Source organism: Oryzias melastigma, linkage group LG22 (genome assembly GCF_002922805.2).
Source record: "Oryzias melastigma strain HK-1 linkage group LG22, ASM292280v2, whole genome shotgun sequence".
Classification (NCBI taxonomy): domain Eukaryota; kingdom Metazoa; phylum Chordata; class Actinopteri; order Beloniformes; family Adrianichthyidae; genus Oryzias; species Oryzias melastigma.
In genome coordinates, this window is record NC_050533.1 from 17,502,647 (window position 1) to 17,530,464 (window position 27,818).

A 27,818-nucleotide genomic window follows, 5' to 3' on the forward strand; every position below is an offset into this window, starting at 1 on the left:
TAAACAGGATTTTTGTGATTAAAAAACTCTTGGTTTCATAGTCTTGTAATCATGAATTGAATGATTCGTTTGATTTCATTTCGGTTATCATTGAATATAAATTGTCAATTAGCATAGAATTTTTTTTTCTTTTTTTTAGCTCTGATTTAAAAAGTAAAAAATCTGAAAAATCCTTTCATTGAAAACGATTTTCTCTTTTCTTAAAAATCATGAAGATCATGATGTTATTTTTCAGTGTTTATCAACTCAAAGAAGTTAGAAAATTAAGAGATTAAAGTGACAATTCTCATTAGTGAGAGTGGTTTTGTTGTTTTTTATTTCTCTCCTTTTGTAAATCTCTTTATTTTGATCACAATTTAAATAAAAGTTAATTAAACTTCTTGTTTATCAAAGTTTAGAAAAGGTTCTTTTGGTTAAGAATCTGTCTGTAATGTTCCATCTAGATCTAGTTATCTGTAGCAGTTTCCAAAAGTTTCACTCTGGAGACTTTTCCTGGAAGATCAGAATGTTCACGTCGTGCCCAATAAACTATCTTAAAAAGCTGAGATCAAGGGTGGAATATTTGTCAAAAGAAAGGCTTTTTTTCTCATTTCAAAAGATCATGCCACATCAGTAAAAAGAGTTTCAATCAAGTTTAAGAAATGCAAAACCTGTAACCAGATAATTCACATTAGTGGAGATTTGAATAATTAGTTAAAATGCTTTTAAACATCATGTAATTTTCTGTTTTGATCCATGTTTTTTTAATCAAAATGTTAAAGTATATGTATTACTTTTTTGTTCATAGCAATAAACATAGTTCATAGAAAAGATGAGATTACACATCAGTAATCTACTTAAACAGTTGACAATCAATGTAACAAAATTGTTGTGTTATTGTCATCTATAATATTCCGTCTTCTAAAGATGTGGATTTTATGTTTGCACTGATGACTTGTTTATTAGAATATTAAAAGCAGACCGTTTATTTTTAATGCCTGAATTGTTTTGACCTGCACACTTTTTTTCTGTTCCCATAGAAATACCGTAATAATGATATATGTGATGTTTTATGTTTGTGGGTTATTGATTTATCCTTTTATTTCTAGATTGTTTTATCCCCTAAAAAAAATACAATCCTTAGAATTTGTTTTCTTATTGAATCTCATCCAATCCACCTATGGATTTTGTTAAGCTAAATATTCCATTTCTGCTTTGCTTTGTGTGGTTGACTTCCTGGTGAAAACTGTCTATTTGTGGAAGAACGTTGTACTGAAAACTGTCTTCTTCCTTTTACCTCTTCTCTATTTCCACTGTCTTCCCCCTTTTTCTCTCCGTTTATTCTTTCCTTGATGGAAGCTAAGCGAAGCCAGTCCATCAGCAACTGTGTTCATCTTTACGAAGCTTTGCCCACTACTAAAAGCGTTCCAATGCTGCTCCACACTGTGAGCTCTTTCTTGCCTGGTATCTCTTCTGGTAACTCTGCTTGCTCTCACAGGCTCTCAGGTAAAGTTGATTGTGAGAGCTTCATGCATTTGTGTTTGTGTCTGCACTGCATTTCCCATCAGCCCCTCACCACTTTGTGACTGTATTAGAATTAGGGCTACATTTTGCCTCATTGGACTGAACGTTCTTTCACCAAATATTTACAGGTCAACTTTCATAACAAGAGTATGTGAACCGTTTGCATCACCACTGCATGTGACTTGCCATCATTTCTCATCGTTCTCACTCCTGGAAATTCCACATTTTCACTGTCTCTCTAAGTCCCTAAAAATAACAAGTCACATCACAGTGTGTTTGCTGTTCAGGCCTTTGCTTTAGTCCACACCATGTTAGCATTGAATCCCGGTCTGACTGTTGTTTTTCCTCTGGAAGATGTGGAGGAGTGTCAGCTGTCAGAGTGTGGAGGAGAGGAGGAGCTGGGGGGCAGAGACAGCCCTATGCAGCGCAGCAGCAGCACCTCAGACATCACCCAGCAGTTGTCTGATACCTTACCAGGTATTCACAAAATCTTTACGATATGGGAGTTCATATTATTATTTGTAATTCTCATCCCATTCAGAGTTTTGTCAGTTAATCAAGCACAACTTTTTAAAATTTGGATTGACTTCTGACAACAAATCTCTTTTCTCAAAGCCCCACCCACATGTAAATTTAGAATTAGCTCAGCTGCGAAAACTCATAAACTCTGGATTGAAACTGAAAACAGAGAACTTAAAGCAAACGGGGAAAAATAAAAAAAGGAAAAGTTCAAAGTACAAATACAAATTTATTTTTATTGGTAACAGTTTTCTCTTTTCTTTAGCTTGGAGTTTCAAATTTAGTTTTTGGTAATATTTATTTCAAGTTTTCAATATTCAATTTTTTTTTTCTAATTTTCAGTTAATTTCTTCAAGTTTTCAATATGTATTTCCGAGTTCAAAACTGAACTCAAAAATACATATTCAATATAAAAATACTTTTTCAATTTTTTTTCAAATTTCCAATCTTATTTTTCATTCACTTTAAGCTGATCCTGATTTGACCCCATACAGATTATTCACTTGAGATTTTAATTGAAGTTTGATCTGATGTTTGCTCTCGATGACATTCCTTCATGGCTTCGCAGCCCAAAAACGGGACCACTCCCCTACTTCTTGTGGTTCTGACAGCAGGATGTCTGAGGGCCGGACTGAGAGTAGTGACCCTCCAGTGGTGAGAATGCTCAACCGGTTCCAAAATATCATTCTAAAGTAGTCAAATATGGATTTCCTGATCAGTTTTCACCGTCATGTTTGCCTTCGCGGTTGCAGATTTTCATTCGACAGAGCAGCAGTCCAGCTGAGATGGAGAACAGTGCTGAAGGACTCACAAGTTATTCAAGGTCCAAGCTCAGAGACAAAAGTGAGAGAACACTCAGAGTACTCCATGTTTACCTCTTGATTTTCTACTACGTTTGTCATCCTTAATATAAAATGGGAAATTATTAGGACGTATCAAATAGGATTAATCTGATTGACAGCTCACTTTACACTTTAACTTTGCTCTAATTCATTATAAAGGTCTTACAAAGTCTAATCCTCCTCTCATAGGTGAAAGTATAAGTAGCGAAGCATCAAATGGCTACATCAATGAAGCGGAAGTCACTTGGCAGGCGTTTGATGAAGAGGCCGACAGTCAGTCCACCCAGTCAGCCCACATGGACGTGACGGCTGACCCCCACAGCCATGGGAGCCTGCTGCTGAGCCACACTGAAGCTCTAGCAGGTATGGAGCGTTATATGTCAATGCACACACCTAAAGCAGAAGGTTTTATTTCTCTGTTTGCATGTCGTTGCAGCTATAGCTGGGCTAACAAATGCTGCAGAAAAATGTCAATCATCCTGTTATGAAACGGGTTTAAATACTTAGATACTAGATTAAGTTTGTCATCCTAACAGTACACAGGTATTTAGAGTTCAGTTTTTATTATTAAGAGATTGGATGTATTTCCTTGCTATCTTTTCCATCACAGTTCAGATTCCAGGCGCCTCAGAGCTATTTTTATTTTCATTATTGATAAAAGGATGATCTTACCCCCTCTGTCCTTTCCATCCTAGTTTGGTAGTGTGTGTGTCTGTTTTTGTACACTGTGATCATCATTTCTGTGCTCCCTCCCTCAATCCTCGTTTTACCCTTTCCCCTCCCATGTCATTTTTAGGTTCCGGGTGTGCCTTCCCTCCCCACTCTGCACCTCCCTACCACAATCACAACTTCCACTACCCCCCCTCTTCACCAGCTTTGCTGGTGCACACAGAGTGCCCACGTGACTACCCCTTGGATGACACTATTCATCACTCTGTCTTGCACATGCCACACCACTTGGGTATTACTGTCCAGATCTTACTTATTTTAGACCTTAGTCTCAATTTTTTTCTTGCTATACTCTACCTTGTGCACAACATTTAGTTTTTCCTGAGCACTTTTTTTTTCTTTTTATTTAATCACACATTTTGTTTTTATTCTTTAAATCCTCCCATCTAACCCTGCTCTTCTCTTTTCCCACTTTCTGTTGCTGTCCACTAGGTGGCACTGTCCTCAAGCACTTCATTGTAATGATGCATGTGGTCTGTGCCTTTTTTCCAGAAGTTGTTTGGTGCTTCTATTCTGTAAAGCATTTTTTTAAAATAATTTGAGACATTTGGAAAAAAGGCACAGACTGAGTTTGAATTTAGTCAACAACTGCTCAACATGGATTTGTGAAACTTGAGTTCCAGAAAACATTAGTATTTGTTGACTGAATTCGGTATAATTTAAAGCTAACCCCCTTTTCTGTTCGAGACAGACTATTTAATAATTATATTCTGTGGCTCAAACCAAAACTCTGTTTCTGACTCTATAGACAGCAGTGAGTGTCTGGCTGACGATGTCAGCATCATTGCGGGCGGGACACTGACTGGCTGGCATCCTGACTCCGCCTTCGTCCTTTGGAGGAGAATTCTGGGTATTTTGGGAGATGTCAATAGCATCAGTTGCCCTAAGATTCATGCAAAAGTCTTTGCTTATCTCTATGAGCTGTGGCACAAACTTGCCAAGGTACAGAAGAGACATAACTAATGATAAAATAATGTTTTCAGCTGTTTTGCTGCTTTTAGAAATAAAAAAAAACAATTGTGTTGTCATAGATCCGGGACAACCTTGGGATCAGTGTGGATAACCAGTCCTCTCCTCCCCAACCGGCGTTCATCCCACCTCTTCGAATGTTTGGATCCTGGCTATTTAGGGTATGGATACATATTCACTTAGTTAGCAACATGCAAAAACTTTTATAAACAGACGACAGAGAATAATGAGAATAACCTTATTTGTTCTTAATTATTTCACATTATGTTTAAATATTCATTTTCACAGTTGTATTCTAAAAATAATCGAATGGAGGCCAATGATTTGACTCCAAAATGGCCAAATCCATACGTTTAAGTCAGCTTATAAAAGTAAAAACTGTCAATTAAGTAACACTAGTTGTGTTTGACAACTTTAGTTAATACTTTTTAGGGATGGAAACCAAATTGTAAACAATTCGGTTTAAAATAAGAGATAATTTCCTTCCCCTTTTTATTTCAAAGATACAAAATCTGCTACTAACTGATGTTTTTTACAATGTTTAATTAAAAAATAGTTAGAATATTAAAGCAAGTTTTTGCTTTTTCCTAAGGTGTAATTTCTGTCCATCTAGTTCATATCTTCTCATTTCAATACTCCTGATGATGTGCTTGTTCTCCTCAGGCCACCGTGCTGCCAGCAGAGTACAAAGCAGGGAAGCTGCAGGCCTACAGGTTGATCTGCGAGATGATAACCAGGCACCAGGATGTTCTTCCCAGCAGTGATTTTTCGGTGCACCTTTTCAACGTCATGCACAAGGGCTTCACCAGCAATGATCAGGTACATCCGGATTCTCAAACTGTTTTCTCGTCTCTCACCCATAGATGGCACATCGTACAAAGTCATGGGAAATGGCCTGAAATACACTTTTCATTTGTACTTTGCAATTTTTCTTTTACTTGTTACTGTGTACTAGGTCGTTTTTTTAGGATTATTCTATTTTATCTTTTTTTTTTAATGCATGTCCTTTGACCAGCAGTTAATTAGACTTTGAAAATGTAATGTATGAAGTTATAGAATTTTGACCTGTTTGTTTTGGGATTTTACTCCACTGCATTTCATGTCAAATCTGCCCCAAGATAGATGCATTAGCCTAAAAACAAAACATCTATACAGTTTATACTTGATTAAAGTATGTCAAATAGCCCTAAATGTTCAATTTATAGATACGTGTATGCATAAAAACGTACAATGTAATGTAATATCCCCTCTTGGCACGGTTTCTATTGCGCCTTGGCACTGCAACAAGCTTATTAGAATGTTTTCCATGTCGTTAAATAATGTTTTGACCCCCTGCTGTGTATACATGATTAATTAAGGATTGACGTCTGTCGCGCTCCGTTAGACTGACACGTCAGCTAGGGGCCCCGAGTAGACTGGCCGGCCTGCCCGCCCGCCCGCCTGCCTGTGGGTGTTTCTGTGTGTGTAAAGGAGCGGGAGGGGAGCCTGGGGAACGCAGCGTAAGAGTAGAGCAATGAGGGGGGGACCCTGACAGACCAGGCAGCATTCTCCAGCTTTTGTTGGGGCTCTGTATAATTCGTTGGGGGGCCAGAGCCAGGCTGGCCACTGAAGCATGCTCAAATTGGCCAGAGAAAAGAGTCCTCACGCCACACAATAGAGGACAGCCGCACGCCTGCTTAACATAAGAAAGTGGCTCTTATTCCACCCCTCCTCCTTCCTTCCTGGCTCCCCCACCCCCCTCTGCACTTTAAAAAAAATCAAATCATGTATGTGAATTTAATTTACATTATTTCACATAAGCTAGTCGCTCAGCAACAATTACTAAAGCAAACACTTATTTGATCTTGCCTGACTATAAAACTTTTAACTAGTTAATACAATATATTAACGTCTATATTTTTACATGCTTTACGTTTCAATCAAATCATAAAAAATCTTTAAACAGTCAGGCTTTCGTGACAAGACGGGGCTATCATGCGTCTTCAGTGCAGCTTCAGAGAAAAATGAAGTGGGATTCTCCCTCCAACTGACAAAGTGCCAAGGTCAGGGCTATTGTTCTGACCGCCTGTCACTCACCAACCACATGAAGACAGCATTAAAGCAGTCATCTGTTTAATTGTCTTAAATGTACAGTTTAATTGTTTACTGCAGATGTTGATGATGATTTATGAGCGTATGCCATCGTTTTTTGGCTAAAATGTCTTATAAAAACAAAACATGTATTTTTTTTTTTTTTTTTTTTGCAACAAGAAGTCTATCCTCAACTAAAACTGGAAGGGTTTCAGTTTAGTTACCCAGAGACATTTCTATGAAGTGATGAAATGCCAGAATGAACCCCGTCACCCCCGGGGGGCTGGCAGGTGGAAGGCGCATTCTTTCCTGGAGATGAGGCCACACATAAAGGCCCGAGGTGGCTCTATTCAGCGTTGTGTTAATGCACCTTTTGTTAATGCGAGAGATATTGCCGCTGCCACCAATGTTCAGTTTACAGTTATCCCTCATTTTTTTTAATGCTGATTTTTGTACACACACCCAAAGCCAGGTCCTCTGCACCGCCACACGCTTAAAAAGCACTTTGCCCTCTGCATCTTTGACTTCCTCTGAAATGCCTATTTCAGGCAATCACATTTGTTGCTTTCTCCAAAATGCTTATTTCGGAAAATCAAGAAACAGTTTGTTGCCTGCTAATTACTTCTGACTGCACCACACATTATGCTTCAGAGGTCAATTACCAACAAAATGAGGGTAAAATTGGCCCTCAATCGTGAAGCTCTTCCCTCCAATTTTCCACATGCAGCGCTGGTGCTGCTTTGACTTCCTGCTTATTTCTTACTTTTGTTTAGTCTTTTCATCTTTTGTTCATCTGCTTTTCCTTGCTGCTAAAGCTCAGGGCGATTTGTCTCGGAAAAAAGAGGAAAAACACTCGCCTTTTTTTTTTCTTTTTTTTTTTTTTTTTTTTTGAGCATCCATTTGTTTGTTAATGTGCTCCTCGGTTCAGGTGGAAACCGACTGATGTTTGAACTGTCCGATTTGCACAAGTTTACGACCAAGGAGGCAGGTGTTTCAAGCTTGGACCTTGGCTTTGTACACAAATATGCACATGCATTTCTCAGATAAGAAGAGCAATCTCTTTGCCTTGCTGAGATGCAGCATTCTCATACCGGTATTAATTTTTTTTCCAAAGAAACACATTTCCTCTTGTCAGTGAAGAGTATATAAATCAGCCCATTTATTGAAGGTAAACATGGCTTTGAAAAGCAGTTAACATCTTTTAATGCTCCGGCTTGATGTGTTATTATGCTGAAGCAGTTTGCGTTGAACTCACTGCTGTACAACATATGTCAGCACTGAAAGAGCACCCATCTGCCACTGAGCTGCCTGTACCTCAGCAAAACAATACCTCGTCGCAGGCTTTAATTACAGGTTTACTTGTTTTTATGTACATGAGACTCGTGAAAGTTGAAGTCTTTTGTTCTCCATCTTTTCCTCCATGAACAATCCATCTGCTCCCTCTCAGCCATTCTTCTCCTTTTTTTCTTTAGTGGCTTGGTGAGTGCTTTATTTTCCTCTACATGCTTAAAATGCACAGGCCAGTTCAAGTAAAAAGCTTTCCCCTTCTCTTATACGGTGGCTTTTTTGGTACAAAATATTTCTGCTAAAATACAAGGCTCACAACAAATGCAAAAGCTGTCATTCAAACACAAAAATTCATAAATATTCATTTTAGTTCTGTGTTGAACATATGTCTGATCCTGCACAAGATGTGTTGTTTGTTAGAGTAAAAACTGTAATGTTCAAACTGTGCTTCTGTGAACATGTATGTTTGTGTTTGTTAGGATGTTCTGAACACCCTCATCCACTCCTGCTCTCCACGCTTCTTCTTCCTCGGTCTTCCTGGCTTCACCATGCTTATTGGAGATTTCATCAATGCTGCTGCTGTCGTTCTGACTTCTGACTCGCCAGAGGTACAAATGGATTCTGTCAAATGTGCAAAAATTAAAGCTGAAGCCACGTAATGTCATCAAGTGTACTTTGATTCTTTTTACTCAAGTAGAACATGTAACAAAACAACAGAAAACAACCTTCTTTTACCTAATCTGACCAAATACACATTTTATTTTGAGTTTTATGTCAAGTTTACTTTTTTCAAATAAAATTAACTACCATATTGGTCACATATACATTTGTTTTATTAAGTCCCCAGTGTTGTTTTTTGTTCACCTTTAATTTTCTCTCTAAAAAGTACGAGTTAAAGCAAAACAACTTTTTATACACAATGTCTTTTTTTTTCGGTGAGTGCTGTCCAACTGTTCCTTTTTGCTCATCATACTGCAGTTGGCCAGTTTGGCCACTAAGATGGGATGCATTAACGTTTTTTCGAAACCCAAAGTTTTTTTTGAAAACTTGAATGTCTTCGCTAAAATATTTAGTTACAAACATTGTACAACGGTTTAGATGTTTTCTGTTAAAATAAATCTTCATGTGTCTAGATCTTCATATTTTGCGTTTAGATTCAGAATTTTTCTCTTCATTATCTGTCTTTTACCAATATCCAGCAGTAAAGTTACAGCAACAAGGTTACAGTAGAGTTACAGCTCAGACAGTTGGGAAAAATTAAAGATACACTCCAAATAAAAATCATGCTTTTGTTGTTTTGGACCTCTTTCTGATGCTTAACATTTCCTGAGTTTTTATGTATTTAAATTGTTGAAAACAAACGCAGCCTAAAGAAGATTGTTTTTAGGACATAGAAAATACGCTTAGCAACAGGAGGGGAACAGAAGGGGTGGGCCTGGTACCTCTGCACCGACAGTCCCGCCCAAAACTCAGGAAAATTTCTCATGAACTACAGCCGCTCTTTAGAAGCTAGATTCTAAAAAAAGACATGTTTTTGATTTGGGCTAAAAACTGCATAATCATAATTAAAAGACCACTGGGACGGCTTTTAAAATAGATAAACAAAATTATTAGAGTGGTATTTAAAAAAAAAAAAGAAAAACTTTGAATTTTAAAGTTTAAAACAGAAAAGAGTGTTGCAAACTTAATAGAAAAAATGTTTGTTATTGGGGTTAACGTATATCATTTTTTTCCTTATGTAATAACTTTTCAAAGATGAAATCTAAAAACAAATATAACTTTTAACTGATTTTTAGGCACAAATGGAGGAAATATGAGAGAACATATAAAGCCATGTGCTCTACTTAGTTAATTTTTATTTTTGTTTTTTTTGTTTTATTTTTTGTTTATTTTATGTTTGTTGTTAATAAATTTAAGATTTTGTTCATAAAAAATAGCTGTGTAGTTATTTTCTTAATTGTGTTCTAGTACTCTTTGATATGACCCAAGTTTTGTCACTCACTCTGACCTCATTTGGAACAATTAGAAGACTAGGCGAGTCAGTGTTTTAATTCTCAAACCAAAGCACACTGACCTTCATTTTTTCTGCACTACTTTGCTCAAACACCAGATTCAGCTCATCATTGAACTCTTCAGAAGCCTGATAATGATGACAGTCATTAGAGGCGTGTGACTTAAAGCAGGATAGGGTTGAAAACATGCAAGATAGTGTGCCCTGAGGACCAAGGTTGCTGTGACCGCTTACAGAATTCACTCGGGCTGGGTTTAAGAAAATAGATCATTTCAAATTGATCTTTACTTAGAATATCTATATAAATTGATCAAATTTCAGAATCAGCTTTCAAATAAAACAAACTTTTTATATTTATTTCTGGTAAAAACTGATTTTAGTTGGTTTTTAATATTAGAATTTGTGTTTTTGTTTGTGATTATTTTGCAACACAAAAGTTTTAAGGAGATACTTGGAGGAAAAAAAGATATTTAGTGAACTGTGAATCAAAATCTAATTACTTGAGTATTTAGGTAGTAATACTCAGCCCTGATAATCACAGAATTATTCTCATTCCTTGTGAAGTTTCCCATTTATCATTTATACCAGTTTATATTGTTTTCATCTATTTTAGATTATTGACAGCTGCATCTGCCTCCATAGATTAATCATATTTTTCAATGTCAAATGTATTCTGAACAGAGCAGCATCCATCAAAACATGCAATTATTTTGTCTTCTTTTGTGTGAGGAAGAACTTTTTCTTACTATTTTTTTCCCCAGGCTCCAAGGATAAAAGCTCAAACGATCTTGGGTTCCCTCGTGTGCTTCCCTAACCTGTACCGACAGATTCCTATACTGCAGCCCACCTCCGATGACATCAACATCGGAAACGTGGACATCAAGGTTAAAAGCCGAGAAATGCGTTATGGGAATCCAATAAGGACATTTCATTACAAAAGCCCTCAATGAAAAACTATTAGTGAATTATTCATCTGCTACTTAAATGCATTTATTTAAAATAAAATATGGAGTTTGTTAGATTTCCTCAAAGCATATGAGGACCATGAAGATTTAATTTGACTTAATTTAGATTTAGTTTCATTGCTAACTCATATGTTACATTGTTGTCACTTTTTATTAGTAAATCGTGAAAAAAATGGATCAGAGGAATGAAATATGTTTTATTTTGGCTTTTGATCAGAATTATCTGGTGAGCATCCTGTTGGAGGCCGCCACGAAGGAACCCTGTGAGGGGGCAAGGTAATATTTAGCTACTTTTCTTTGGTTTTTTATTCATTTGGTAATTTTGCTCTTATTTATGTTTTAATTTAACCAAATAAAATCTATCAAGCCATTTTAAATGATGGTGTGGTTGTCAAAACTAAGTAAATACACTTTTATTTTGAAAATGCTCACGTTGTGAGTCTGTCTTTCAGGTGTATTGCCGTGTGCAGCTTGGGGTTGTGGGTGTGTGAGGAGCTCACCCAGAAAATCATTCATCACCAAGTGAAAGATGCCATTAATGTTCTGGGTGTAACACTAAAGGTTTGTAACGTACAAACTCATTGTTTTTGTTTGTTTGCTACTTTTTTTGTTGTCCAGTATTTTAAAATAGAACTGCGTGTTTTCAAATCACTTCCATTCGGAGATGTGGTGTACACCATAATTGTTTTGGGGGGAAAAATTGGGTGAATTAGTCACCACTGTGTCTTAGAATAAGTAGGTACATAATAAGCGCTGTTATTTTACCATATAAGCCCTATGGGGTTTAGTTCTACCAAAAATGATAGTTGATTATATAAAAGGACTGCAGAACAATTTTAACATAGTCAAGGGAGAAAAAGCAGGAGGGGAAAAAAAGATGTCCAGGGATGTGAGTCATGGGTATAATTTGGAAGAGCCCTCTTTTCTCCCTGACTGAAGAGATGCAGAGAAACCAGTGGAAGCTGCTGTCTTTTTCATGGAAAAGGATTTTGGGGCGGTGGCGTAATTTCCAGGCTGCCTGCTCTCAGTAGATGCGGGCCAATTTAAGCAGCTACATCTACCAGCTTCCTGCTTGAGCCCCCACTGCTGCCTCCCACACCCCCCCTCTCTAATGGAGCAGTAATCACTCCCCTGTACAACTTGACACACAGACTCAGCCAGCCCCAAAATAGAGGGTATAGGCTGGGTGGGGGATATAGGGGGAAGAGTGGTACTGAGAGTCTCTTTTCTAAAAGCAGGTGCTGAACTCTCAGGGCCCCTTTTTGTGTTTGGCCATTTCTGTACTCCCCACATTGTCTGCCCTTGTTACATGTTGAGAGGCATTCAGTTGGAAGAAATGGGAAATTCTATTTCTTCACAAAGAATTTTGAATCACTGAAGAAATCCACATTTGAAAGGAAATTGTCAACAGTCCAATTCTGTCTTCCAAAGAGTCTGGAGAAAGTGAGCCATGGTTTTAAAGTGAAATGAAATTATGCTGATTATCAGCGGGGCAAGTGGAAAATCTCCATTTAGGGAAAATTACCAGGAATTTTACCACTGAAGTGTCTTTGCCAGCAGGTTTTTCACCATTTTTCAACCATTGGTGCCTTCTTGGTGCTGTGGTTGTCTTGTATGTTTAGAAATACACTTTTACCAACAGAAAACAAAATCTAAAGGATTTTAGCCTTGAGAATTGAAAATAAATTATTTTGCATTTTGGAATAAGTGTCACATTCTGATACAGTTTCTGTTACATCTAAACATCACAGCTGGTACCACTCAACTTGTAGGACCCAATGTGGGTCACCTTTACCTTTAAAGACCCACTCCAGTGAAAATTGTGTTTTTAGCACGTTCTTCTAGCATTTTCTCATGATTGAGGACATTTATAAAATAATTCACAATTAAAACTGCTTTTCTGAGTCTTTCTTTATTCAAGTCGTGATTAATCAGGAGCAGATAGAAACCCGTTGTTTGAAAAAGCTCTCCGCTGTGAGGCAGCAAGTGAAATGGACGGGCCAAAGTCTCCCAGCTCTGTTCCATTCCGATGCATCCACTTGCAGACAAATGGATCCATTTAAGTGATTTTTTTTCGTCTGCTGAACGATATGATTGCTCCAATATTGACCGCCATTTTTGTTTCATCGCTAATGTTAGCTTGCAGTTGTGAGAGGCTGTAAGCTAGTGGGAGAGAGTGTAAACAATGGGTTGATGGACTATCAGTGGAAGCTTACTACAGTCCTGCTCAGACCTCAGTGGTGAGATTCTGATGAACTCCTGCCGCTATGCAGAAATGATTTCTTAGAAAACTGCACCGTTTTTTAGTTTTTGCCTAAAATTGGTATAATTAAAAGACCACTGTGAATGCTTTTACAATAGATCATAAGATGATTGGAGTGGGGCTTTAACTGTTTTAGGAGAACTTTTTGTAAGTCGGAGTCTAAGTGAAGTTGTTCTATAATATGGTGACATCTGTGTTGGTCAGATCGTTTTTTTTTTCTCCTAATTGTATACCACCCTCTGTTCCACCGCTGTTTGCAAATGGCATAGGTCAATTTCCTTTTCCCTAGCAGATCTTTGGTTTCTTTTTAAAATATTGGACTTATTTTTCTATGAAAGTCTGACCTTTGAAAGTTTAAACACAAGAGTAAAGTCTGAAAATGTTCCTGTCTGACACAAAATTGTATAAAGTGGGTAGTAAGGGAGTTTACAGCCTTCAAAAACTATATATTTGTAAAAATAAAAATCACCACTTTTGTAGATTTTGTCTATTCCGAATTATTTTTAGAATGTAACTAGTGATAAAAGAGGGACCGTGTATAAAATTACTCAGTTTGTGTTATCTCTATTGAGCTTTAACAATTGGAGGGTCAACATATACTAAAGATCACATTTTTGGGGAAAAATAAAGCAATCATGACAAAAAAGTAATCAAAAATATCACAAGGCCTACACCGAAAATTCAAGGTAATTTTGCAAAACTGGATATGATTGGAGTTACTCATAGAGTAGCTTTAGCTCGTTTTGCTTTTCTGACAACATGAGGACTTTGAATGTGTTTTTTTTGTCCTAAAAACCTTAAAAATCTTTAATATATGAGGACATGTTAGTCAACCCTTTGAGCCCATCTTTGAGTTTAAATAAATTATTTTTTACTCTTCACAGTAAACAGTACTTAGGTTATTTTTGACAGCCATTATATTTTGGCTTTTTTATATTTTTATATTTTTCACTTAATTTCTAAGGGCAATAAAACTGACTAGAGGAATAGAACAAGTGTTTATTTTTGATTTAATAGGCTTTGTTTCATTTAACAGTTAAAATTAATTTGGATGAAACTTTCAAAGTAACTAATTCTTTGTCTAAATGTTTGGATGAAAAACTACTTATTTTTTCGAGATACACCGAGATTTAGAGTCTGATGCCTTAAATTACTGTAGTTGTGCGTTCATGCAGTTTTTATAACACTAACTAAACGGATAATGGCTTGATAAAAACTTGACAAGGAATTTGTATTTTATTTCTCATTTATTGTGTAAACCTGAATGGTTTACTAATCTAAATCAACATCCTGGTATTATATCAACTTTAAAGTTGGCCTACCTAATAGTACTGTATAAGCCATCACTAAGTAGAAAATTTAGCTTGTCACCAATAGTACATTTTAGTCATTTTTATTACTTGAAATTTAGATTTTTAAAGTTGTATTTATTTCCAGAGGTAGTATTTAAACCCTGGGTAAGTGTGTATCTTTAAAAATTAAAAGATTCAATATATTTTTTGTACTTATGTATTTTTTATGTGATTGTAGCCTCTTTTGGAAGGACATTATGGATGTATTTTATTGTTGTAGCTAATAATGTTTTGTGTTTGTTTTTTTGGTAGTTTGGAAATAAAGCAGTGGCTCAAGTAGCCTGTGATGCTTTTCAACTTCTTATTTCTCACTGGCAACATCTCCAGAGGTTTGAAGCAACTCTACCGAAGAAAATTATTGAGGTAAACTCCAAAATATTCCCATGTAAACCAAAAACACAATTTCTATTATGTAATTTGTGATTACTCATGTAAATAAATGCTGCAGATTCCATGGTTTCGTACCCATTTTAGCGCACAGCTTTTATTTATCTGATGAATAGCACCATTATCTTTCGCCTTGTTTTGTCTCAACACAGATCTTTGTGGCCACAATAGCCTTTTTGTTGCCAAGCGCAGAACACTCTACAGTGGAAGCAGACAAAAAGGTACATATTGGAAAGTGAGATGACATGAAACGGTAGAGATCTAAAAGCCCTCTATTTGTCGTGATGGAATGGTGCATTAGCAGAGGAATGTATTTGTTGAGGACATTTCTTTTTATATATTTTTATTTCTTCTTTAAATACTAGCATGTTTTTTCTAAAAAAAAAAAAAAATTTTAATTTAGATCTTGACTAACTAACAAATGAGGTAGTTATTTTTTTATTATAATGTTTTTGTTTTCTGTTGTCAGTTGCTGGTGTCCCTTCTGCTCTGCCTGTTGGACTGGTGTATAGCTATTCCCCTCAGTCTGTTACTGGAGACTATCACCGTACGTTCAGTAGGGGAACACGCATCTCAAAAAGCCCCACTGTTGGACTACATCTACAGGGTGAGTGAAGCTGTTAGGAGGTAAAAGTGTTACAACCAATGAGATGCTACCATTGTCCAATGGATGTAAAGATTGACACCATATTGGGAAGGGCAGTAAATAATGACACATGGCTGAGCAGATACAGTAAAATAACCGTGTCATACTTGATTTTGGTCTGATTTTAAAAGGAAAAAAAGATCACTGCAAATGTGTCCAAAAGATGAACAACATTTCAAACTTCTCTATGAATAAGTACGCCATAATATAGGAAACGCAATGCATACCTGATGCATGGTAGGGATTATATTCATATCAACACTCATATTAAGATTTTCAAGACGGGTGGGTTTGTTGCTGACATCGGCACAGACCCTTTGTGTCCATTGTAAGCGGGCCAGTCCTTGTACGGGGTGGCAGACGCACCGGGAGCTCCAGTGAGGGGAGGTCTGGGTGGGCAGGGTGCTGTAAAGTATGTGGTGACCAGGGCTTGCAGAGCTGAAGCCAGTGTTATATTTTTTATGACACCAGTCACGACCATTGACATATATAGAGATGGACAAGACAAGGATGTGACGTCACCCTTAGAAAAAACATTACCTATGGTTGCAACAAAATTATGTAAATTCAGTCGCCATTTTTCCGCGGTACAGATTTTGCTATTTTGGGGACCAGACGATGTTGGTAATCAGTGATTGATCCAAGTTGTTCTGAGTCATCATTTCTATGGCAACCACTCTCGTTAACCAGGAGTGAGTTTGTTGGAAAGACACACCCCTTTCACTAAAAAGCGAGGTCTTGGAGAATCTGTCAATCAAACTCTTTGAATGTTTTAAGTGGGGCCAGCGGGCACCACATACTCTTATTGAGACATCTGATTGGTCAGTTTATAACTTGAATAATTTACAATAAGGAAAATGTATCATTAAAAAAAATAGGTTTAGTAAGAACATGTTTAAAAGAGACATGAGAGCAAAAATTGATATTCTGACAAACAGAAAGACTAATAGCTATTCATTTCTCAATAGTCTCTAGTCTACGGGATTTTGGCTTTCTGGAACCAGTGGGTACTTCTTATTTGGAACACGAAGGGTGAAGGGATAATCAGTCCGGTTCTCTCTATTAAACTGTCCATGTTCGCGACACACCACCGTGGGGGAAAAACACCCGCCAGGGGTCCCACAAATGGATCCCACCCAGCCTCTATCAGAAGGACTTTGGTACCTGCGCAACACCAGGCAGGCAGTCTTCTAAACGTGTCCACATTTTCTCCGCTTAGTAATATACTTTAATTCAGTAGGTCGCTTAATTTAATTTGAGGTCAAATACACACATACAATACTATGGTCATCCTCCAAAAAACATAAAAGATAGGTGGTTCTGCCAGTAAATGAGGAAAAAGCACCAAGTCTCATGCTAACATTGACTTAAAATAGGCTTTGTTTATGTTGACATTCCTAGCATCACTACAAGATCAGCATAAACGTTGACTATTCTTTGAGTAAACTCACTCAAATCTTTCTAAAATGTTTTCTTTACTTTCTTCTTTATTAGCTGACAGTAGTAATTTACTTGTGAGGAGTCACATCCTTATTTTTCCAGCTCTGTTTGTGCAATTGTAGCACCGCCCTTTCCAATATGGCATCCATGAGGACAACGAATTACGTTAGTCGACTCTATCCTATATAACTCAGTGGTTACAACCGTTGACTGTGTAAGAGAACTGTACAGAGCGTGACGTCTTCCAGAGAAAATGACTTTATTCCGGTTACATCCAAATTAAGTTAATTCCATTGCCATTTTTTTGTGGTACAGACGTCGCCTTGTTGGAGCCAGACAACGTCAATACGTAGTTATTGATCCAAGTTGGTCTAAGAGATCATTTCTATTGCAACCACTCTTGGCAAACAGGAGTGAATTTCATCGAAAGTTTATATTCTTACCACTTAAAGGTGGACTTGAGACAATCTGTTAATCAAATGTTCGACATAGTTTATAACAGTTTATAACTTGAAGAAAAAATATTGGGAAAAAAATAGAATTAGTAAAAACGTGTTAAAAAAAGGTATCAGAGCAAGAATTGTTATTCTGACAAATACGACTGAGCAAAAGCTGTTTATTTCTCAATAGAAGTCTATGGGATTTTGGCTTCTTGGAGCCAGTGGGGACTTCATGTTTGGACACCATGTGGGAGGGGTCGCTCAGTCCAGTTCTCATATACAGTCTACAGCCTATTATTGACTTCTATTTGAATGTTTTTTTGTTTTTGTTTTTTTTGAAGACGAAAGAGACCTTTAACCTTAGAAAGCAACTAGACACCCACCCCCTTCCTTATGCGTTGGCTTGCTGTTTTAATGAGACTCACCTCCACTGTGACCTCACAACTTTGCCTCATTTAACATTACACTAGAACAACGGTATAGAGGCATCTACTGTAGCTTTGCCGTTTTGTTTTATATGTCCAAACCGTTAATGACACCACTTAAGCACGTAATAGCACTGTTAAATGAAAATGCAAAAATTTCCCTCCTGAATTTAGATATCTTGTTTTCATCCCCCTAACGCTTTAATTTATGGTCTGACCCCGTGGATGAGGGCCAGGCTTCAGGCACAAATGAATGAGGTATTATTCATTCCCTCCTGTCTGGGCAGATGCGGTCAACGGCAGATCTTTGTAAGGATGTCACCCCTGATAAGAAATGGTCCAATTATTCAAACAGGACCTATTGTCCAATTGATAAGCTCGAGCTCTAAATGCTTGTCCTGCAGATTTGAATGGAATATGTCTTAATATGAGAGAGACTGCAGCTGCTATAAAAGCAAATACAATTAGGCAGGATTGTTTATGTCAGGCAAGAAGGCAAGAAACCACAAGGTGTGTGAAAGTTGGAATCCAACGCCCAAACTAAAACGTGTACATTGCTGCACGTTATGGCTGTTAATTGTTCTGGTTTCCAAGAAGAGAATTGAAAATCAAATTGTTCCTATGTGTCTATTGAGAGAAAATTTTAACTCTGTGAATCAGCAACTTGTGCATTTCGCTGAGAAAGGCAAGAAAGGGCAGTTTTGTTGAATAACAGCATGCGCATGGCTGTAAAATGCAACAGTTCACAATATCTGGTTGCTTCAGTAGACTTGAGCTCAAGCTTCTCCATCTGCTCACTCTGTCTACATCAGCAGCCAGCTGCACCATGCCAGTGTGCGTTTGCTTTATTGTGTACACGTGTTAACAAGAGAAGGAATGGATAAATAGAAGCATTTGTGCTTAGGAGCATGTCTTAACTTGTATTGGTTGATGTGTGTGTTGCATCTCCATACATTATGCGCCGTTAGAACTACAGTACGCTTGTTTTACAGAACGTTACCTTCCAGGAACTGTTGCTATGCAAGGTGCAGTCACTTAGTTGTCAGGCACAGCCGCGGGTTTTCCCCCTCCCTTTCTACCTCTCCACTGAGGAAGCTCTTTGGGGCTTTGGTGTAGCAGCTGTTTGGTTCAGGTCTTTTCAGCATCAAGCCTCCGATCCCTCCCCCATGCACTCAGAGTTCTGCTCGGTAGAAGCATCCACATACTGTCTGCATCCCACACAATACAGTTTCACATGGCAGGGCCAGTCTGCGTCTTTCAGCCAAGTGTGAGCGTATGCATGTGCATTGAATGGGATTACCCGTTTGCCCGGCTTTACCAAAGTTGCTCCAGTCTGAATAAGAGGCACCCTCATCTGCATACATTAAGCACATTTTTTTAAGGTCCACTGACAGTTTTGCTCTCACATGAAATGTGCAAATCTATGTGGCCGAGCATCCATGTTTGCAGTGAGGTGGGAGCAACGGGATAAAGTCTTAATTAAATCAAACAGTGTAAACCTGTCCAATGGCCGTAATCAACTGCCCCACTGCGCCTTATCTAGCACTGCCAACGGATGCTCTACCATCTGTTATGTAGATCGATACACTCACACATCACAGGAGAAACGGATTAGTGACAATGAAAACTCTTTTCTCTTCACCCCTCCCACCTTCCCCTTATGATGTAAATGGATGTTATATTCTGTATTCACAAAACCTCTCTCTATATATGAATCTGTTCCAAACTGCCTTTTAATTATCCTGTTTTTAAATCACAAAACTGCATTTTATGATCAAGGAAATTTTATCTGAAAAATTCCCTTTTTGTTTTTTGTTTTTTTGCGATGCTCCACAGGTGCTCCACTGCTGCGTCTCCGGCTCCAACCTGCACACCCAACAGAGTCACTATCTTCTCAGTTTGTCTGACTTGTCCAGTGACTATGACCTAATGTTGGGTCAAGTTAAAAGCTTTGAGCCACCGCCGTCCCAGACTACCAATATAGAGTTTGGCAACCTGCTAACCGTAGCAGAAGGTAAGGAGACCAGAGCGTACACACTTTGAGTAAAGTTTCACAGAGTGATTGATTTAAAAATAAAATTAAAATAGCTATTCCTAATAGTAAAAAATACATAGTCTTCTTATTGATTAAATCACGAGTGACTGTAACAATGAATATTCTTTTAACCCCTTATATCCCCTTCCAATGAAAAAAAAACAGAATCAAAAAAGAAAATCTACTAAAAGCAAACTCTAAGTAACCTCTACACTTGAAGCCTCTCCATTAGATGCCCTTTCTTATTAAAAAGTATGAAAAGAAAATCAACTGCCACAGGGAGCGGAAAACTCACATTAGTGCTCAGACCAAAAGCTAAGGCCCATTATGAGGTACAAATAAAAATATTGAAAATTCTTCCCCTTCTTCTTTTTTGACCTTGTGATTCCATTAGGCAAAACAGTCCCCTTTCAACAGTATGTCCTCAACTTAAAAAAAAAAGAAGTACTCAAAGCCCCTAAACAGTCCAAATGTCGACATGATGTACACTTCTTTAAAACAATAACTTTTGTCTGAGGCATTTCACCACTTCGAGGTGCACAGCTGCACACCACCCTGCTAGAAATAACAAAATACTATCAAAAGTGCCAAGCAAAGAGTGCTGGCCTAGTTATATTCGGGCACTAACCTCATATTGATCAAGTCACATCAAAGGGCTGGTGCATCTCTAATGCAGCTTGGCCTGCTCTCAAAAGAGCTTTCTCCACTTTGATGGGGGATGATGGTATTGATAGCACTGTCACAATGCAGAAGTGCATCTTTTTGTTTTTTCCACATCCCTGCAGAAAAAAAGCTTGGCATGCCTTTCACTTGGGAGTGAAAACGTGTGCATTTACATAAATGAAATCCACAGAGCAGGATTCTATTCACCGGCCTGTAAAGATGGTCGTTCTCATTAGCACTTGGCCAGTCTCAATGCTTTTCTATTGTAGGAAGACTTAATGGGCTTTTCAAAGTTGTCTCTTATGATTACAGGCTACCTACTTAAAGGTGTGCTGGCCAAACTATTGTGAAAAATGAATAAAGTATCTCTATTAGTACTCGTGGATGAGATTTGGTTTTTGTGTAAAAAGAGGTAAGAAAGAGGATGCCATTTCTACACAGAAATGTGAATTCTGTGTGGGGCATGTTATAAAAGACGGACTCTGTTTTTAAAAAGCATTTTTCCCCCTCAATCAGTCTTGTTTTACACTGTCTCTTATGCATTTCACATCTGATATTGTGCCAACATTTTAGTCCCTCTGCTTTCATTTTCTCCTAACAGAAAAGCGCAGACGAAACATGGAGCTAATACCTTTAACGGCACGAATGGTCATGACTCACCTGGTGAATCATCTTGGCCATCATCCGCTGAGCGGTGGTCCTGCTCTCCTGCACAGCCTCGTGAGCGAAAATCACGACAACCCGTACGTGGAGTCGTCCGAGCTCTCCTCCGAGGTCTTCAAGAGCCCCAACTTGCAGCTGTTTGTCTTCAACGACAGCACCCTGGTGTCATATTTACAGATCCCCGCAGAAACGAACACTGTTGGTCAGCCCCCCCACCCTTCCTCCCAGGTGCGGGTCATTGTTCGTGATATTTCGGGAAAGTACTCTTGGGATGGTACGATCCTATACTGCACTACACAGGAAGACTGTGATGTGGGAGTTTTTTATGCAGCGGACCACTCATTGTCAACAAACACGAGCACTCACAGCAAAAACCAACGCACCTCTCCAGTACAAGGACCATGGAAAAACCATTGTTCAGCCTTAGACTCTCTGTCCAACTGTTCTGAAGAGGAGGAAGTTGACGCTCTGGATAAGCTTTTGGAGGACCTCAGCCACAGCAGCCCCGAATGCTTGTCTCAGCCACGAGTCAGACTCAACCAGCCAGCTCCCTCCCCTCATGGCATGAACTTAGAGCAAGAAAAGGCCATTCGGGACGCCATTGTCCATCAAACTCAACAGGAAGAGGAGCAAGTGAGGAGGTGGGATGCTGATATAAGCTTTCGGGCTGACTGCCAAAGGAAACCTGTCCACCAGGAACCAAAATCTCCTTTTTACTTCTGCCGATTGCTTCTTAATGACCTTGGCATGAATTCCTGGGATCGCAGGTATTTCTGTCTAACACTAATATTATTTTCATTGCAATATATGATAATATTTTCAAAAAATGCATGAAAGAAAAGTAAGAATTTTAACAAGGATTTGTTACGCTGCGTTCACACAAACACGATTTGCACGGCAGAGGTGTCCAGTTTCAGTGTTAGGGCAATATACAGACGTGATCAGAGGTGAGGGTTGGGCGCGGCGATTTGAGGGTCGCAATGCAATATGGGCAGCACAGGGCATCCAGAGTTCAAAAATCAAAACTTTGGTGAAGAAGACTTCTCATGTCAACCAATCAGGAACTCAGCTTTTGCTCGTCACATGTTCAATGAACCAACCAACGGGTGAGGTCCAAGACCAAGGAGGAGAAGCTGATCATTCTCGTCCTAAACTTTAGGATATTTTTCTTATTTTCTTATAAAAAAGATCCTCTGATTTTATTCTTGTTTTTCTTTTTTCCCTCCTGGGACCAACACGGGACAGAAAGTCATCAAACTGGGTCACAGATAGATGGAAGTAGTGCTGAAAGCGTCGTCATTCAGATGCATCTGCAGTAGATAGTGGACCTCACCATACTGGGAGAGTCTGAATGACCCTATAAACCCAGACATGGAGACGTGATTACCAATGCTTTTGTAGAGCGCTTCAAGATAAATAAACCTGATCTCTTAACATCATCTGTGACTTCCATGTATTTTAAATTAGATATACAGTCATGTACTAATGAGGCTAAAGTAACGTGTAAGTAACGTGTCTGTCAAAAGCACCAAACTAGTTGAGAAAAGCCTTTTTTTCAAGCATTACTAGCATTCTTTTTCCAGGACCGGTTCGGATTGAATTAATAAAAAACTGTGTTTTTTTAATGCTGCACATTTTCTAAGAGGGGTTTCCAGAACTTAACCATTAAAGAATTTGAATTGAGTCAGTCAAATATTTATCCATCAAAGAAAATTGATGTAATAAGTGAAGCTGTAAAATCTGAAGATATTTCAGGAAAATGAGAATCTTCATTTCAGGAGGGAGTTAGTCTCAGCTGTTGACAATTAATGGAACAGCAATTAGCTTTTAGCAGGTGACTAATTTTTCTATCAAAGTCTTCAACACACATTTGAGAGGATGTCAGTCACTTACCCAAGATAAGTTGAAGCTCCTCAAACTACAGGATCAACTTCAGATTTGATACAAAATAAAGTCCCACTCCAAACATCTTTTGATCTTTTTTAAAACAATTCTATCAATTAGAATTATGATTATGCCATTTTTAGCTAAAATCAAAAAGCCTGTCATTTGTTAAGACATATTTTCTGCAGAGCAGCAGTAGTTCATCAGAAAGCTACAAGCTTTTTGTTTGCTCCTGATTCACAACAACTTGAACACAGAAATGTAGCTTAAATTTCTTTATACACGTCCTCCATGATGAGGAAAAATGCTACAAGAACATGTTGCAAACACTAAAAACACAATTTTCATCAGAGTCTTAAACAAGACTTGGTGCCAAATATAACCACATAGAAAGTTCTTAAACTTGTCTTGAAATCATTAACAACATTTTAAAAATTATTTTATGAGTTGTAAAGAAGTATGAAATGAAAGCACTAACTTACACCAATGTCGTATCCAGCCATTTAAAAACTAATAATTGAAGTTATCATTATAACATTTTAAAGGTTAAGTTCAGACTTAATTTATGGAAATACAGTTTCCCTTGCAGGTTATCTCTTTCACCCTAATGGAGTTGTGCCTGTGTTGAAAGACAGAAATTAGATGCCGATAGTAATTTATGTAGAGATAGCTGCCAAAAAAGTAGTATTAATTGACAGAAATTCTAAATTATAATAGTTCAAACATTCCAGAAAAAAATGGTAAAACATTTTGACCTACTTCTGTCAATTTCATAGTTTGAATATTAAAGATAAAAACAGAAGTTCTCACATTTTCTGTATTTACTCTACAGAAAATAAAAAATCTGCCACTTGTTGAAATGACAAAGAAGTCTCAGATTTTGAGAGGATTCAAACATTGTAAATCGAACTTTAACTCAACTGTGGCCTTCAGCGTTGAAGAGAAAAAGTAAAATTAAATGCACACTGGAGCCTGTCCTAATCCCCTCTCCAGTGGGTAAAAGCACACAGTTATTTTCACCAGGGTCTACAGGGCCACATCTTTGCTGTGCTGCTCCGTAAATTAAAAGCTTACGCCTTTTAATGGTGACAGCACATTACACACAGCAAATAGGAGATAGTGTTTTGCACCTGTGTCTCTTTTGCCTTCTGTAATCAAAAGTAGAACACAGCTTTGGCAAGAAATCAAAATATTCTTTAGTTTGGTAAAATAAGCTCTTAGATTGGTTTTTATGTATTTGTGGACTTTGCAAAAATCTTTATTTTTCACGAATCTAATCAAGAATGTGTCTAATCAAACAGGAAAAGCTTCCATTTGCTGAAGAAGAACTCCAAACTTTTAAGAGAGCTGAAGAACTTGGACTCCAGGCAGTGGTAACTTGTTCTCTATTCATGGTTTTTGGTGGATTTTGGACTCATTACAAGATTTTACATTAAACTTGTCTAAAATTGTAATGAACAAAGAACCTTAAGTGAAGACCATCTGCTTTCAGAGAGTCTCCTCTGTAGCCGTTTTAAACACCTGCTTGAGCCTAAGTGCTCATTTCAACAAACAGCCTTATTTTGCCCTCTTCTTCCTCATTATCCTTCTGCTCTGTGCCTGCCATCACTGACCACAGCTCTCAAGGCTCCTTCCATCATTTCATTTGTTACTTTTCTACACTTTTTTGTCAATAAAAAACTTGCTAGCTTATCAAAGAACTCGTTTTTATGATTGTTCTTTTTTTTTTTTAGTTGATTGATGAGCTGGATTAGAAAAGAAAACCTGTGCTGAAGCATGCTAAATCTACACCAGCCCACCGTAGCACCATGGCAACAAGAAAGGGGGTTTAAAAGACTTTTCTGTCATATCTTAATGATTCCTTCTTTATGATTTTAAACACTTAGCTTCCTATAGGTGGGCATTTAATTATTTCTAAGAATATGTGCCATTTTTAGTCTTTGGATTTGCCCGTGAACATTTTTCTCAGCTTGTCAGAACAGTTTTTGAATCAGTCTTTAACTTGTTTTTGCTTTATTTTCAGTCGCGAGACGCACAAGATTGCTGTATTCTACATTGGAGAAGGACAAGAGGACAAGTGCTCCATTCTGTCCAACAATGCAGGCAGCCAGGCTTATGAAGACTTTGTGTCTGGACTTGGATGGGAGGTACAAAAAAAAAAAACATCACATAACAAATGTTCAAGCTTATCCTTAAAATATTGAAACATTTCCAACACATTCTCATTCCCAACTCGCCATATTATAGACGTATGGTTCAGGACCCCTCTGCATCACTTTTTGACATTTTGGGGGTCCTCTTGTCGTTTTTTTGACGTCCTGGCTGTTCCTATTAAATTAGGGGTCCCCAAAATCAGGGGTTTAGCATTTTCTCCGCTAAAGTTACTAAACAGATTCCCGCCTAATTCAGCCTTTTTGTAGGAAAAAATCCTAAATGTCCTTTTTACAAGTTTCCTCAGCTCAGTTTGGCAACTTTATTTGACTGAATCTTCAGTCACTGTGAAATGTTGTAGCTGGTTTAAACGTCGACTTTATCATGAAGATTTTTTAGTTTTAAAGTCAAAGTGGATGCAAACAATCAGACGCTAACTTCAGCTGCGTCCGACTTTCAAGATGTGATGAATAAAGCAAAACAAAATTACACAACTGTCGTAAAACTGGTATTTACTAAATATAAAAATAGTCGTGAATCCATCGTTTCTATGATAATTCCATTGTTAGTCTCTGCAAATTTATAATACAGAGCGGCTTGCTACGTGGAAACAACTGTCTCCATAAATCCATATTTGGATCAAGAGGGTTAGGGTTAGGGATGCACTCCTGGTTTTGTCTGTAAACAGCAGCTTTATGCTTCTCTGAAGTCAAAGAATCTTCTTCGGTTTTTCTCACTGGCTTTCCAAATATGTCTTTTTGTTTGGCTTCCTTAGCTTTAAGCTTTTAGCATAGCTAGTGTCTGAGCAAGCAGCCGTGTCATGTCACGTGACTCGGTAAGACAGGCGAATGTGGAGAACCGAATCTGGTAGGTTTCCAAAATAAAAATTCCTTCAGAAGTAAAAAATTTAAAAAGCGGACAGAATCAAACTTTTTTCCCTTTCTGCGACCCGATACCAGGCGGCCCTCCGACTGGTACCGGTCCGCGTCATGGGGGTTGGGGACCCCTGATTTAATGGAAACAGGCACCACGTCAAAATGAAGAGTTGGGGTCACCCAAAACATCAAAAAGTGACCTGGTGGACCCCCGAACTATACGTCCATATATGACGAGTTAGGAGTGAATGTGTTGACTTACTGAGTCAACCCTTTCCTTCAGGTGGACCTGGCCACACATTGCGGCTTCATGGGAGGCCTTCAGAGGAATGGCAGCACAGGCCTTACAGCTCCATACTATGCTACCTCCACTGTGGAAGTCATTTTCCACGTCTCCACGCGCATGCCATCTGACTCTGATGACAGCATCACCAAAAAGGTACAAACATGATCAAACTTGCTTCATAGCAGTTAATAAGTAAAAATCAAAACTTTATCTGATTCTTTTGCACATTTGGTGCACCGAAATGGCTTCACAGCGAGGCCTGCCCGGGGCAGTGTGTTGTAGCCTCCAGCTCTGTGTTAAGCTGTGACCAGGAGGTGTGACTTCAGAGTACGGGCATTGATTAGTGACCCTGCTCAGAAAAGCCTAAGGAGTGAAAAATCAAAAATCGCAGGCGCGTGAGTGAAGAGAGGGCATGTGCCGCTGTGGTAATGACTATGATTCTGCCAGTCCCTACCCTCCTCCCTGTGTGCTGTGACCAGGACCTGGATTCAGCCATTAGCTCTCTCTGCGAGGGCAGGCGCCGGCCGGATGCCGGCAGGATCCTTTTATCCAATTCCTGCTGCCGCCACAGGAGCAATCGATTGGGTTCTGCACTGGGATTCTAAGCTGTAGTGCAGCAATAGCAGTTAGCACGCAGAAATGAGCCGCAAGGCCCCTGCCCGCATTGCCAATCTTCTCATACAGTACCCTGCTGGGAAGGGAAATTCATCAGACTCTCCTCATATCCAACCACAATACTGGCCACAACCGACTTATCGTTTCACAACCTCAATCCTAACCCAAACTAAAGCTGTTGTTATGGCCTCAAATGTAAGTTAGGGGAAAGAATTTGACTTGGCCAGGCCAGAACAAGGTGCTTGAGAGGTGCACATACCCAAAGCAGTGTGTGATGCCACTCCACCTCCATTTATTTTAATAGGAACCTCTGTAATTGCTCATGCTGAACTCTCTCAAAGCTCCACACCAGCAACAGGCCTGACAAAATTGGCAGGCCAGCTGCTTTTGCAAAGGCTTCAGAAAAAGACAGGAGCAAAAAGAGAAGAGTAAGTGGTAGGAAGAATTGGAATGAGAAACAGGCTTTGTTTGTGTCCGAGTTGGATATTTCTTTGTCAATTTAAAAATAACACTTGGTTCAGCAGTCATCCACTTTACAGCCTGTTACTATAGAAGCATACCATTGGGCAGAGATGGATGGGGTAGCTCTTGCCGAGCAGATTGCCTGTTTGAGGAGACCAAAGGGAGGAAAAAAAACCACTAGCCCCATAAGAAAAGAGGGAAAACCATGAATTTTTCAATCCAATTGTGGGTTTTGGGGCAACACAAGCTGCAGCAGTAGCAGCTGTCTTCAGTAATGCGGTTAGAGAAGCGACCTACAGGGTTAAGGTCAGGCCGTGCAGACGTATGTGCATGTGT

General features: G+C 38.5%; 1 protein-coding gene across 6 annotated transcripts in view; it reads left to right on the forward strand.

The window, feature by feature from the left end:
• The window catches only part of ralgapa2 (Ral GTPase activating protein catalytic subunit alpha 2), a 95,196-nt gene that overhangs the window by 36,755 nt on the left and 30,623 nt on the right, over positions 1-27,818 (forward strand). For 4 of the 6 annotated variants that reach the window (XM_024297340.1, XM_024297427.2, XM_024297584.2 and 1 more), the window contains exons 17-37: positions 1,339-1,485; positions 1,858-1,980; positions 2,591-2,676; positions 2,775-2,865; positions 3,054-3,227; positions 3,661-3,825; positions 4,342-4,535; positions 4,625-4,723; positions 5,226-5,381; positions 8,399-8,527; positions 10,692-10,814; positions 11,113-11,171; positions 11,348-11,456; positions 14,763-14,873; positions 15,050-15,118; positions 15,367-15,504; positions 19,685-19,862; positions 21,148-21,976; positions 24,395-24,466; positions 25,117-25,240; positions 26,403-26,558. In XM_024297340.1, the coding sequence (XP_024153108.1) occupies positions 1,339-1,485; positions 1,858-1,980; positions 2,591-2,676; positions 2,775-2,865; positions 3,054-3,227; positions 3,661-3,825; positions 4,342-4,535; positions 4,625-4,723; positions 5,226-5,381; positions 8,399-8,527; positions 10,692-10,814; positions 11,113-11,171; positions 11,348-11,456; positions 14,763-14,873; positions 15,050-15,118; positions 15,367-15,504; positions 19,685-19,862; positions 21,148-21,976; positions 24,395-24,466; positions 25,117-25,240; positions 26,403-26,558 (3,332 nt within the window). The remainder of the gene's footprint in view (positions 1-1,338; positions 1,486-1,857; positions 1,981-2,590; positions 2,677-2,774; positions 2,866-3,053; positions 3,228-3,660; positions 3,826-4,341; positions 4,536-4,624; positions 4,724-5,225; positions 5,382-8,398; positions 8,528-10,691; positions 10,815-11,112; positions 11,172-11,347; positions 11,457-14,762; positions 14,874-15,049; positions 15,119-15,366; positions 15,505-19,684; positions 19,863-21,147; positions 21,977-24,394; positions 24,467-25,116; positions 25,241-26,402; positions 26,559-27,818) is intronic. The other 2 variants (XM_024297669.1, XM_024297508.1) reach the window with 2 other exon arrangements.